The 11,877-nt window shown below is 42.1% G+C and overlaps 1 protein-coding gene across 1 annotated transcript; it reads right to left on the bottom strand.

Moving 5' to 3' along the window:
- Positions 1–5,090: 5,090 nt before the first annotated feature.
- LOC307032882 (GTPase IMAP family member 8-like) lies at positions 5,091–10,462 on the bottom strand. The gene is made up of 3 exons (XM_079671158.1): positions 10,329–10,462; positions 8,901–9,608; positions 5,091–6,629 (listed from the first exon to the last, which is right to left on the bottom strand). Exons 1-3 carry the CDS (start codon positions 10,459–10,461, stop codon positions 5,587–5,589), a joined length of 1,884 nt encoding a protein of 627 aa, XP_079527284.1. The 5' UTR covers position 10,462; the 3' UTR covers positions 5,091–5,586.
- Between the last annotated feature and the right edge of the window lie 1,415 nt (positions 10,463–11,877).

Here is an 11,877-nt window from a genome sequence, read left to right as displayed (position 1 = left end):
ATTAACATCCATCCATCCATCTTCTCCCGCTTATCCGTGGTCGGTCGCGGGGGTAGCAGTTCCAGCAGAGAGCCCCAAACGTTCCTTTCCCTGGCCACATCAACCAGCTCTGACTGGGGGATCCCAAGGTGCTCCCAGGCCAGCGAAGAGATATAATCCCTCCAGCTGGTCCTAGGTCTACCCCTTGGTCTCCTCCCAGCTGGACGTGCCTGGAACACCTCCCTAGGGAGGCGCCTAGGTGGCATCCTAACTAGGTGCCCGAACCACCTAAACTGGCTCCTTTCGACGCGAAGGAGGAGCGGTTCAACTCCGAGTCCCTCCCAGATGACCGAACTTCTCACCTTATCCCTAAGGGGACACCAGCCACCCTGCGGAGAAAACCCATCTCGGCCGCTTGTACCCGTGATCTCGTTCTTTCGGTCATGACCCATCCTTCATGACCATAGGTGAGGGTAGGAACGAAAATGGCCCAGTAGACAGAGAGCTTTGCCTTCTGGCTCAGCTCCCTTTTCGTCACAACGGTGCGGTAAAGAGACTGCAGTACCGCTCCCGCTGCTCCGATTCTCCGGCCCATCTCACGCTCCATTGTTCCCTTACTCGAGAACAAGGCCCCGAGATACTTGAACTCCTTCACTTGGGGTAAGGACTCATTCCCTACTTGGAGTGGACAGTCCATCGGTTTCCTGCTGAGAACCATGGCCTCAGATTTGGAGGTGCTGATCCTCATCCCAGCCGCTTCACACTCGGTTTGCGAACCGATCCAGTGAGTGCTGAAGGGCGCAGACTGATGAAACCATTAGAACCACATCATCTGCAAAAAGCAGTGGTGCAATCCTTAGTCCACCGAACTGCAGACCCCCTCCCCCACGACTACGCCTCGAAATCCGATCCATGTATATTACAAACAGGATTGGTGACAAAGCGCAGCCCTGGCGGAGGCCAACCCTCACCGGAAATGGGTCCGACTTACTGCCGAGGACCCGGACACAGCTCTCGCTTTGGGAGAACAGAGATTGGATGATCCTGAGTAGAGACCCCCTCACCCCATACTCCTGCAGCACCACACACGGTAACTCCCTGGGAACCCGGTCATACGCCTTCTCCAAGTCTGCAAAACACATGTAGACCGGATAAGCATACTCCCAGGCCCCCTCCAGGATCCTTGCGAGAGTAAAAAGCTGATCCGTCGTTCCATGACCAGGACAGAATCCGCATTGTTCCTCCTCAATCTGAGGTTCGACAATCGGCCTGACCCTCCTTTCGAGTACCTTAGAGTAAACTTTCCCGGGGAGGCTGAGTAGTCTGATGCCTCTGTAATTGGCACACACCCTCTGATCCCCCTTTTTAAAAAGGGGAACCACCACCCCGGTCTGCCACTCCTTCGGCATTGTTTCCAACTTCCACGCAACGTTGATGAGACGTGTCAACCATGACAGTCCCTCAACACCCAGAGCCTTCAGCATTTCTGGGCGGATCTCATCCACCCCCGGGGCTTTGTCACTGTGAAGTTGTTTGACGACCTCAGTGACCTCCCCCCGGGAGATTGGTGTCAATCCCCCGTCATACTCCAGCTCTGCCTCTAACATAGAGGGCGGAGTTGTCGGATTCAGGAGTTCCTCAAAGTGTTCCTTCCAACGCCCTAACACTCCATCAGTTGAGGTCAACAACGTCCCATCCTTACTGTACACAGCTTGGATGGTTCCCCGCTTCCCCGTCCTGCGGTGTCGGACAGTTTTCCAGAACAACTTTGGTACCGCCCGAAAGTCCTTTTCCATGTCTTCTCCGAACTTCTCCCACACCCGCTGCTTTGCCTCGGCCACGGCTGAGCCTGCTGTCCTTCGGGCCCGTCGGTACCTTGCAACTGCCTCGGGAGTCCCCCGGGATAACAAATCCCTGAAGGCCTCCTTCTTCAGTCGGACGGCTTCCCTGACCACCGGTGTCCACCAGGATGTTCGAGGGTTACCGCCCCTTGAGGCACCTAGGACCTTGAGGCCACAGCTCCCCGCCGCGGCTTCGGCAATAGAGGCTTTGAACACCGACCACTCTGGTTCAATGTCCCCAACCTCCACAGGAATGCCCGAAAAGCTCCGCCGGAGGTGTGAGTTGAAGGCCTCCTGAACTTGGGCCTCCTCCAGACGTTCCCAGTTCACCCAAACTACACGTTTGGGCTTACCAGGTCTATCCAGAGGCTTCCCCCGCCACTCGACCCAACTCACCGCCAGATGGTGATCAGTTGACAACTCCGCCATTCTCTTTACCCGAGTGTCCAACACATACGGCCTCAGGTCCGATGATACGATAACGAAATCGATCATGGACCTTCTGCCTAGGGGGCTCTGGTACCACGTACACTTATGAGCATCCTTATGTTTGAAAATGGTGTTTGTTATGGCCAATCCATGACTAGCACAGAAGTCCTGTAACAAACCACCACTCCGGTTCAGATCAGGGGGGCCGTTCCTCCCAATCACTCCCCTCCAAGTGTCTCCATCATTGCCCACATGTGCGTTGAAGTCTCCCAGCAAGATTAAAGAGTCCCCTTCAGGAGCCCCATACAGGACTCTTTCCAGGGTCTCTAAGAAGGCCGTATACTCTGAACTGCTGTTGGGTGCATAAGCACACACAACAGTCAGAGTTTCCCCCCCCCATAACCCGCAGGCGTAGGGAGGCGACCCTCTCGTCCACTGGGGTAAATTCCAACAACGAAGCACCCAACCGGGACTTGTGAGTATCCCCACACCCGCCCGGCGCCTCACACCTTGAGCAATTCCGGAGAAGAATAGAGTCCAACCCCTATCCAGAAGTAAGGTTCCAGAACCGACGCTGTGTGTAGAGGTGAGCCCAACCAGATCCAACTGGTAACGCTCCACCTCCCGCACAAGCTCCGGCTCCTTCCCCCCCAGAGAGGTGACGTTCCACGTCCCCAAAGCCAGCTTCTGTCGCCCAGGTCTGGTCCATCGAGACCCTCTGCTTTCACTGCCACCCTTCTGGCAGCGCACCCGACCCCATCGCTGTTTCCCGTAGGTGGTGGGCCCGCAGGATGGAGAAGCGGAGGTGTTGCCCACGTTGCCTTTTCGGGCTGTGCCCGGCCGGGCTCCGTGGCAAGCCCGGCCACCAGACGCTAGCCGACGAGTCCTCCTTCTGGGCCTGGCTCCAGACGGGGACCCCGGGCTTCCTCCGGGCCGGGTATCCTCAGTTCTAGTTTTGTCTTTCATGAGGTCTTGTGAACCAATCTTAGTCTGGCCCCTTGCCTGAGACCAATTTGCCATGGGAGACCCTACCAGGAACACAAGGTTCCAGACAGCACAGCCCCCAGGTTCATCAGGGCACACAAACCTCTCTACCACGGTAAGGTGCTGGTTCTTCAGAGAGGGAGAGATTATATCAGACATATGTAAAAACGGAAACCAGAATTTCAACTTGTACAGCACCATGTTGTGAATTGAAGATGATTAAAGGGAACGTAATTAATTAAAAAGTAGGGTAACAAAGGTAAATAATCCAATAGAAAAAGGAAAATAAAAAGGAATTACAACACAAAGTAGAAAAACTACACCAGGTGAAGTTAGATATTTTTGGGAATTTTAGTTTTTAATACATTAACTTTGAAAAAAATACATGTTTGCAGATTAGGTTCAGGACAGTGTGGCTTTATATCTCAGCAATATGACAAGTTATCAAAGGCAATTTTGGCCAAGTTTCAGGATAAATTATCTAAAAAATATCACACCTGTAAATAATGATATTTACATTTACAGTTACAGTTCATATCAGTTGTGAACTACTTCTTGTACAACATTATTTTCTAAATTGATAACAAGGAAAATGTATGCCAGGATTGGGATGCAGAGATTGATGAAATCTGGTTGTTTTCATTACAGTTCAAATCCTTGTAACACTGTTACCAAGCCTCAGAAAGGGAGGCCTTTTTAATTAAAAGGGCATTACAGAAATAGAAGAAGGAAATAAATGCTTGAATGACAGTTTCCAGATCAGCAGGTCTACTTTTTAGGGTGGCGACTGCATGTGATTTGGAAAGAACAGGTTGTAAAGATTTACATTTTGAAAGGTTTATTAATGGCAACAGGCAAATAGGTTTTGGTAAACCTTGTTTGTATGAACATGGGAATAAAAATAATTGGCAACAGTACGGTAATCCACCCATCATACATCTGCAGATTTTGACTGATATGTATTTACATAATTTATGCGCCGTAAAAACTATAGGCATCAGGTCTTTGCAATAAACAGGAAATGGGTGTTTCACAAACTACATTCACTGCTTTCAAAGCCGCTAATCTCCCACCGCTAAAGGATTAAAAACAACATCACATACAGAATAAGTAGTCTTTATATTTCGTGAGAAAAGGGAGGATGGCAGCTGCATATTTTCATATCTTTTAAAGGTGGAGTGTTTTGTCTTTGTGAAACTCAACAGGTTGAACGGAATTTTCTTTATCTGTTTTTATTGGCAGCATCCACCTGACTTCTGGGAATCAACAATACAAAACAAAAAAGCATTTTGTATCTGGCTTTGACCCACAAAAAGTATTTATTGTTATTGTATAACAGGTTTAAGATTGTTTTCATCAAGTTAGAATTACAGTTGCTACTCTTTAGGTCCTGGAAAAATTCAGATTAAAATAAAGACGCTGATGCAAAAACATTTTTAGTTAGCCACGAGCTCGTTTAGGCCTATTGCATTCAGTATTCAGAAAAAAATTCAACATGAAATAGCTTCATTAAAAAAACGCCCAGTATGTTATAGCAGTTTGGCACTGTATTTCCTATCAAACATTCAACAAAGGAGAGTAAATAGTGCATGAATTTAGGACTATTTGCATATGTCATACTTATATGGTGCTTTTGTAACTATTGATAGCAACAGGATGGTAATTGACTCAAATAAATGACACAAAGAAAACTGTCAGCCAATGTTTTTTTTATAGTTTTCAAGAAAGAAGCCCTATGGCTCAGACAATATCTGCAATTCATCTTTGGACTTGGTTTATTATTAGAATGTATGAGTATCGTCAACCCTTTGACAGCACCTGTGAATGCTTTGATGAAAAACAGAAACTGAAAAAGAATATTTACCAATCAGCTGTTTATTGTTACATAAAACATTTTAAACAAAGTACATATTCAAAAAATACATAATCATTATTAAAGGGTACAGATTGATTTTGTACTTCACAACCGTACATTTTGTGGACTCACAAAAGACACATCAAAAAACAGTATAGATGACGTATTCTAAAAGTCATGACCCATGCCCCAACAACAACTTGTAGATTTAAGATAATAAGTTAAACGGAGTAAGGAAAATATACATTTCCATGTATTTGACATTTTCTAAAAGTTTGCTACTCCTTCTCAGTATATCAAAACAAGTTATAAAGTAATTATCTTTTTAGTTGACAGGAACCAGTCCAAAATGTAAAGCAAAGACGCAAGCACCATCACAAGGTAAGATATAAAATAGACCAATTAATTCAACCTTAAGTTACTAAATCTTATGGATGTGACTACTATACATCAATGACAATCTCTTCTGCTGATTTTCATTTGATTCTGCCTTGGTGTTCATTCAAATGGATTCCAAGGATTGCACGTTCTTTCATACAAAGCATTGAATTTCTCCATAAAATACTCAAATGCACTTTGTATTACCTCTTCCACTGGACTGGCAGGGAGAGAATCGGAACCTGCGCCATCGTTTCCTGTTACCACCTCTGTCAGTGGTGGTGCTGGGACTTCGATAGCCTGTGGTGCTACCCTAAATATCTTTAAAATGTTTGAATTGATCAACACAGCTGAGATAGTTGCAAGTATTCCAGCTATAACTGCGTATCGAATAAAACCTCTAAACCATGTTCGAGGTGCGTTGTCCACTTGCTTCTTTAAGTAGTTGCTTTTAGCCTCTTTTCTGATCTCTTCTTCTGGCATGTTTCCTGATGCTTGTCTAATTTGCCTTCCTTCTTTCTGTATTTCTCTCTCTATCTCTTGTATAGCTTCGTCTGTGTAGTAGCATGAACTGTTTTCCATCACTATAATATCTATAGTCTTGAGTAGCTCTGCCACCTGGAACTGGTTACTTCTGTACTCGTCCCCTTCATTGGTCTTCCAGTATTTACTGTCAAAGACGTGGCACCGGCCTCCGCACCTGGTCACCAGATCGCTCAGGCCTTCACTTTGCTCTACGTACTCCTCTATTTTCTTTCCTTCGGGGAGCTGGTCGCCATGAGTGAAGACAATTACGGTGTGTTTGAGCGCGTCTTCAGAGAAATACTGACACATTTGAGTGATCACAGCCCTCTCCTGCTCTGTGAATTTCTCCACTTTGAGCAGAATGAGAATAGCATGGGGCCCAGGCGCGCACTCTGTGAGACACCGCACCATCTCTGGCTTCATCTCCTCCTCAGACTTTCCTGCATCGAAGAAACCAGGAGTGTCGATCAAAGTGATGCTTCGTCCATCGATGGATTTGGTTTCTGCTGAAGAAGATTTCATTTTTGAGTCATTACAATGGTCAATTTTGAATTTGGCTTCTCCCAAAATGATGTTAGCAAGGCTGCTCTTTCCGACTCCAGTTTTTCCGAGCAGCACAATCCTCGTTGTGTTTGGCACTAAAATAAAAAAAAGTGACTCAGTTAATCAATTAATTTGTTGAACATTTCACGCAATTTCATCCCCTCTATCTCACCCTTTAACTTTGTATCTCTAATTATAGCCCTCTGGCAAAAAAATATCTTTAAAAATAAATACAAATTCACACATCAAAATTGCATGTTTACCAATATAATATCTTTTGGAGACTGACAGGTTCTGAGAATAATAGTAATAATATAAACCAATAATAATAATATTTTTTATTTATTTAAAGGTATTCGAAAGCGAATTTACAGATGCATGTAAATACGTAAAATTCCTTATAATTTTAAAAACAACCCAAATAAAATATAAAACACATTATTAACGACACATTCAAAGTAGCTCTTAAAAGCTGAGTTTTGATTTGAGATTTGAATGAAAACAGGTGCAGTCAAAGATTTGTTTGAGGATCTACTTTGAGGGCAGCAAAAGATAATTAAATAATGGATACTGTCACACCTGTCACATTTCTTTTTTTAAATGATACTGAAAGATAAAACATTTTCACATGACATGTTAGTCCACAATGCCCCGTTGGGATGACTGTAGATAAATAAGGCTTAATGTGACAACTGTCAGAGTGTATTTGATCAAAGTGACATAATAGCCTCAAACAACCTTAATAATAAACAAAAGTATATTACAACTTCAATCATTTCTACATAGTTTAAAGGAGGAGTTAAGATTTTGAGGTTTGAGTAGGCGCCCGATTCATATATAATATACAATCATTTTAATTTGAATAAAATATTTAAATATAATATGAAGCTTAGCTCACCTTCCATGCTGTCAAAGGAAGAATTATTAGCAAAAGAAAAGGCTGCGATCCGGGACACGTCTCCACTGTGAGCTTTTCGTTTGTTCTCTCACTCTGACTCACCTCTTGCTTTAACTTTTTTTTTTCTACCTGTCCGACTTGTTCCTCGGCTGCCGGCTGATAAAATGATCCACTCACATTACACTTCTTTTATTCAAGCACAGGCATCAATATACTGCATTAATAAAAAAACAATGATCAACCACAAATGGTTACATAACACAAATTAATTAATTAAATATGCTTAAATATGAGTCACTGATTATTTGACTCGTACCGGTGTGGCAGCGTTTCGTTTTTCTGACACAGTATTGTGACAAATCATCATATGTAAAATCAGATTGTTTCCATAGTAACATAAAGCAGGAAAAAAACAGGGAATCTGTACAAACCAGTAGTGTTTGTTGCAGAATATCAGCCTTTCTAATATCATGAGGTCCTTTCGGCTCATTGGATGAATTAAAGAGGCCCTATTGTGTTTTCGGGGTTCTCCCTTTCCTATAGTGTGCTATATAGGTTTTAGTGCATGTAAATGGTCTGCAAAGGCTAACATCCAGAGGGAGTTTCTCTCTCATACATTCCCCCCCTACCTGAAGCGCCTCCTTTGGTCTCCTTTATTTACTTCTGGAACATAGTGACATCACTATGTAACAAGTAAGCTAGCGCTCCAACACATTGTACGTGATAGGCTTAGGCTTGATAATGAGCATAATAAGTCCTCCTTAAGATTGTATAATAAAAAAATCCACTTGAAAACACATTATTAAATTACTAATGTATTCTTGTTGTTGTTGATTAAGTTATGACAAAAGAAAACAATGAAAACAGATTCAAAGAAATTACGGAGAGCCCACATCAGATCATGATGGGATAATGGGATAATTCATAATTGTATTTTTATGGTAAATACTAAAGGATACAGTAAATCAAACGTGTTCAACGTAATAAAAAGGGAAGGGAAGCAAGCAAATGATTGGCACTGTATATACTTGTCAACATATTTGAGTCACACATTAAACACACAATGCTTTCAAATGTTAATGGTAAGACTTCAACTCTCAGGTCAGACGCCTCTCTAATAAACATATACTAAAGTCATATAAAATGCATTTCATAACTACTCTCATCAGTTTATCAAGGTTTTCTTGTACTGTTCTTAGAAATAATGACTGACATTGTTCAATGTTTTTGGCAGATAAATGGATGATGGAAAAAAAGCAAGTTGCAAGTTACAAAATATATGATATAGGAGTAGAAATAATTTTAATTCCTTATTTAATTTTAAGGAATTCTTTCAAATTAGATTAAAAAAAAAACATATGCAACACTGCTTATAATATTGCAATATGTTAAGTTTGAATCGTATTGCCAGATTCTTGACATTACACAGCCTTAATGCTGCAGTTAGTCTTTTGTCATGATATTCATTTTTTAGCAACAAAAACAGCAATGGACACCAAAGCTGCAATACCAGCTACCCCGACAGACCAATTAGCCCATGACCCATATGCAGCATGTAGCTTCTCAATGGTGTAACAGCTTGTTCTGTTTGCATCAGCCATCCTGTCTATTGTCTTGAGTATTTCTGCCACCTGGAACTTGTTGCTCCTGTATTCATCCGTCTGGTCTTTCTTCCATTTAATATTATCAATGACGTGGCACCGTCTCCCGCACTTCTTCACCAGATCCCTCAGATCTGGACTCAAATCGACCCACTGCTCTATCGTCATTCCCTCAGGGAGCTGGTCACCACGTGTGAAGACAAATATGGCATATTTTAAAGCTTCTTTAGAGAAACATTGTTGAATTTTTGTGATGACGTCCTTCTCTTTCTCTGTGAATTTCTCCACTTTAAGCACAATGAGAAAAGCATGAGGCCCAGGAGCGCACTTTTTGATACACTTCTCTATCTCAGACTTCCGCTCCTCAGCTCCTCCTCTGCTTGTGTCGAAAAACCCAGGAGTGTCGACCCACATGAGTTTTGTCCCGTTGACACGTTTGGTTTCTGCTTGACATTCACGTGTTCCTGAATTGGCTGAATCATCTATCTTGAACAAAGTCTCTCCGAAGATGGTGTTGGCGAGGCTGCTCTTCCCTGATCCAGTTTTTCCCAAAACCACGATCCTTCTTGTTAAATCTAGAAGACAGTAATGACTCTATGTCACTTATATCTTTCACTGCTTTTGCAGGAGATATAGAGTGAGCAAAGCATTTCAAAAATAGCAAAGCTGTGATGACAATATCATTATGCTAACTTAACTTTGTTTAGAGTAGGCTGACATCTGCATATTTTTGACAAATGCATGAATGCATACAATCTGTCTAAAATACACATGTGTAATTTCATACAGTATTATATAATACAGTAATCAGTTGTATAGGCTGTCTGTGTAGTCAATGTTTTTTACGCAACATTTGTGAACAAGCAGCTTGAATGGACACAGAAGATAAAATATTTATAATAATACGTTTTGAAACTGAAATAATATGAAGTTTTTTATTGTTCTCACAAAATAATGTAAATAAGGAATTCAGGATTCATCATCAATGGGTATTTTTTGTCAATAATCTACTCGCCTAAATCTATTTTTGTATTATTTAAATTGCTGGTACTCACAAAAAAATAAACATGATCTTTATCATGACTTAGTTTTATTTATCTCCTTTCATTTGCTTTCATACGTAATAGTTAACCTTATGAAATTACCCTTTTAAAAGAGTATCCAAATAAATGAATGTAGACAAGATAGAACAAACATAATTTCGGCATTTAAATTTCATTGTTCGAATATGGACCCAAACTTGTGAAAACATTATAATATTATTATTATTTATGGAATGAGTCATCTTAACTTACCACTCATGCTTGGAAAAAATTGTAAATCAGCAGACTCCGATCTGGAGGTTGCTGTGACTGCGTATCGTTTCTTCTGCCTTTCGCTTTGTTTGACACCTGTTTGACTTGTTTCGTGGCGACACACTACTGGCATGAGCATATCACACAGTGGACATTTCAATTCAAGTGTCCACATTTATTATAAGCACCACCTCTGTTGCATGTCAACAAGCTACAGAAGCATGTTCCTTATTTTTTACATTTCACATCTCCACTGTTTTCTTTTTTTTACCTTTATGGGGCTTCAGTTTGGATTTATAGACCATTTGTTCAAATGAGTATTTATTTACTTTTCAGCACTGCAAATGCAACTCCTTTCTTCCAGGAAGTAGTGAGGAGGATTTCAAATAAAACGTTGATAAGACATTGGTAGACATCCAGTTGCGGCCGGCCCATAGGGGCGCTAGGGGCGCCGCCCCCCCCTCTTCCCACATGTTTGATTGTCATTAAAAATAAAAAATAAATAAAAAAATATATTTCCAAAAGATATTTTGTATTTGTTTTTAATTTTAAAGAACAAGGTAAATATTATATATTTGGTATCAGTAAAATGTATAATCTACAATAAAATCTCGTTTAAAATTGTTTTACGATGTCTAAAGTTACTGATAAGTCACATGTTTCCTGCCTGGCCGCATCGTGTATCATTACCCTCTCTCGTCCGGACGGTAGAAAGGAGCCCTCAGCCAGAGCAGCAGCAGCCAACAAACTGACTGTTGCTATCTGTAAACTATGCCGCCGAAACATAATTTCAGCCAATCAGCGTCGTCAGATCTGATGCTCAAACGGCGCCCTTTCAGCGCCCTGGCCTGTGTGTCGGTGAGTTGTTTAGACTCGTATCCAAGGTGACGCTACAGTAGGGGATGGCTGCGTCTGCAGGTGTAGACTCCGGTGCTAGTGGATCGCCGGAGCTGTAGATTAACATTCACATGCTTATTGTAGTTGTAAGGGCAATGCCTGTGGTACCATGGAGCATATGTGTGGACTGGACCTGTATTTTACAGGAAAAGAGGGATCAGAGGGTCGAGGAGTCGATTCTTGTTCAGTTTTCATCTTCCTCACCCTCTCAGACTTTGAGTTGCGCGGGCTGCTAAAGAGACGCGCTACCATGGAAACCAAACAATGGTGTAGCTGTATTAAAGTCCGAGTGGAAACAGTCGTGAGTAAATCTGATTTTGTCAGAAATCGGGAGAAATGCGGGAGTCTCCCGCGAAAATCGGGAGGGTTGGCAAGTATGACACACACACACACACACACACACACACACACACACACACACACACACACACACACACACACACACACACACACACACACACACACACAATGTTCGTATTTAGTCTCCTGATTTTAAATGCCCTAGTATGGTTTTGTCACCATTTCCATAGCCCCACCAAAAATATTTTCATAAAAAAAATACAGAAATGTAATGAAGTAATTTTTCATCAGAGTATTAAAAAACATTTCAATGACAGATATTTGGGTCATGTGAAATCATAAAATGGCATTC

Source organism: Notothenia rossii (assembly GCF_949606895.1).
Source record: "Notothenia rossii genome assembly, chromosome: 3".
Lineage (NCBI taxonomy): Eukaryota > Metazoa > Chordata > Actinopteri > Perciformes > Nototheniidae > Notothenia > Notothenia rossii.
Note: the sequence above shows the minus strand (reverse complement) of the source record. Positions and strands in the feature narration are given on the sequence as shown.

Excerpts from the sequence above, each read along its gene's own strand:
- LOC307032882 (XM_079671158.1), bottom strand. The coding sequence starts at position 10,461 with ATGCCAGTAGTGTGTCGCCACGAAACAAGTCAAACAGGTGTCAAACAA. Across the intron at positions 9,609-10,328 it reads ATTTTTTCCAAGCATGAGTG|ATTTAACAAGAAGGATCGTG; the intron begins GTAAGTTAAGAT and ends ACTGTCTTCTAG. Across the intron at positions 6,630-8,900 it reads TGCTGTTTTTGTTGCTAAAA|TGCCAAACACAACGAGGATT; the intron begins AATGAATATCAT and ends TTTTTATTTTAG.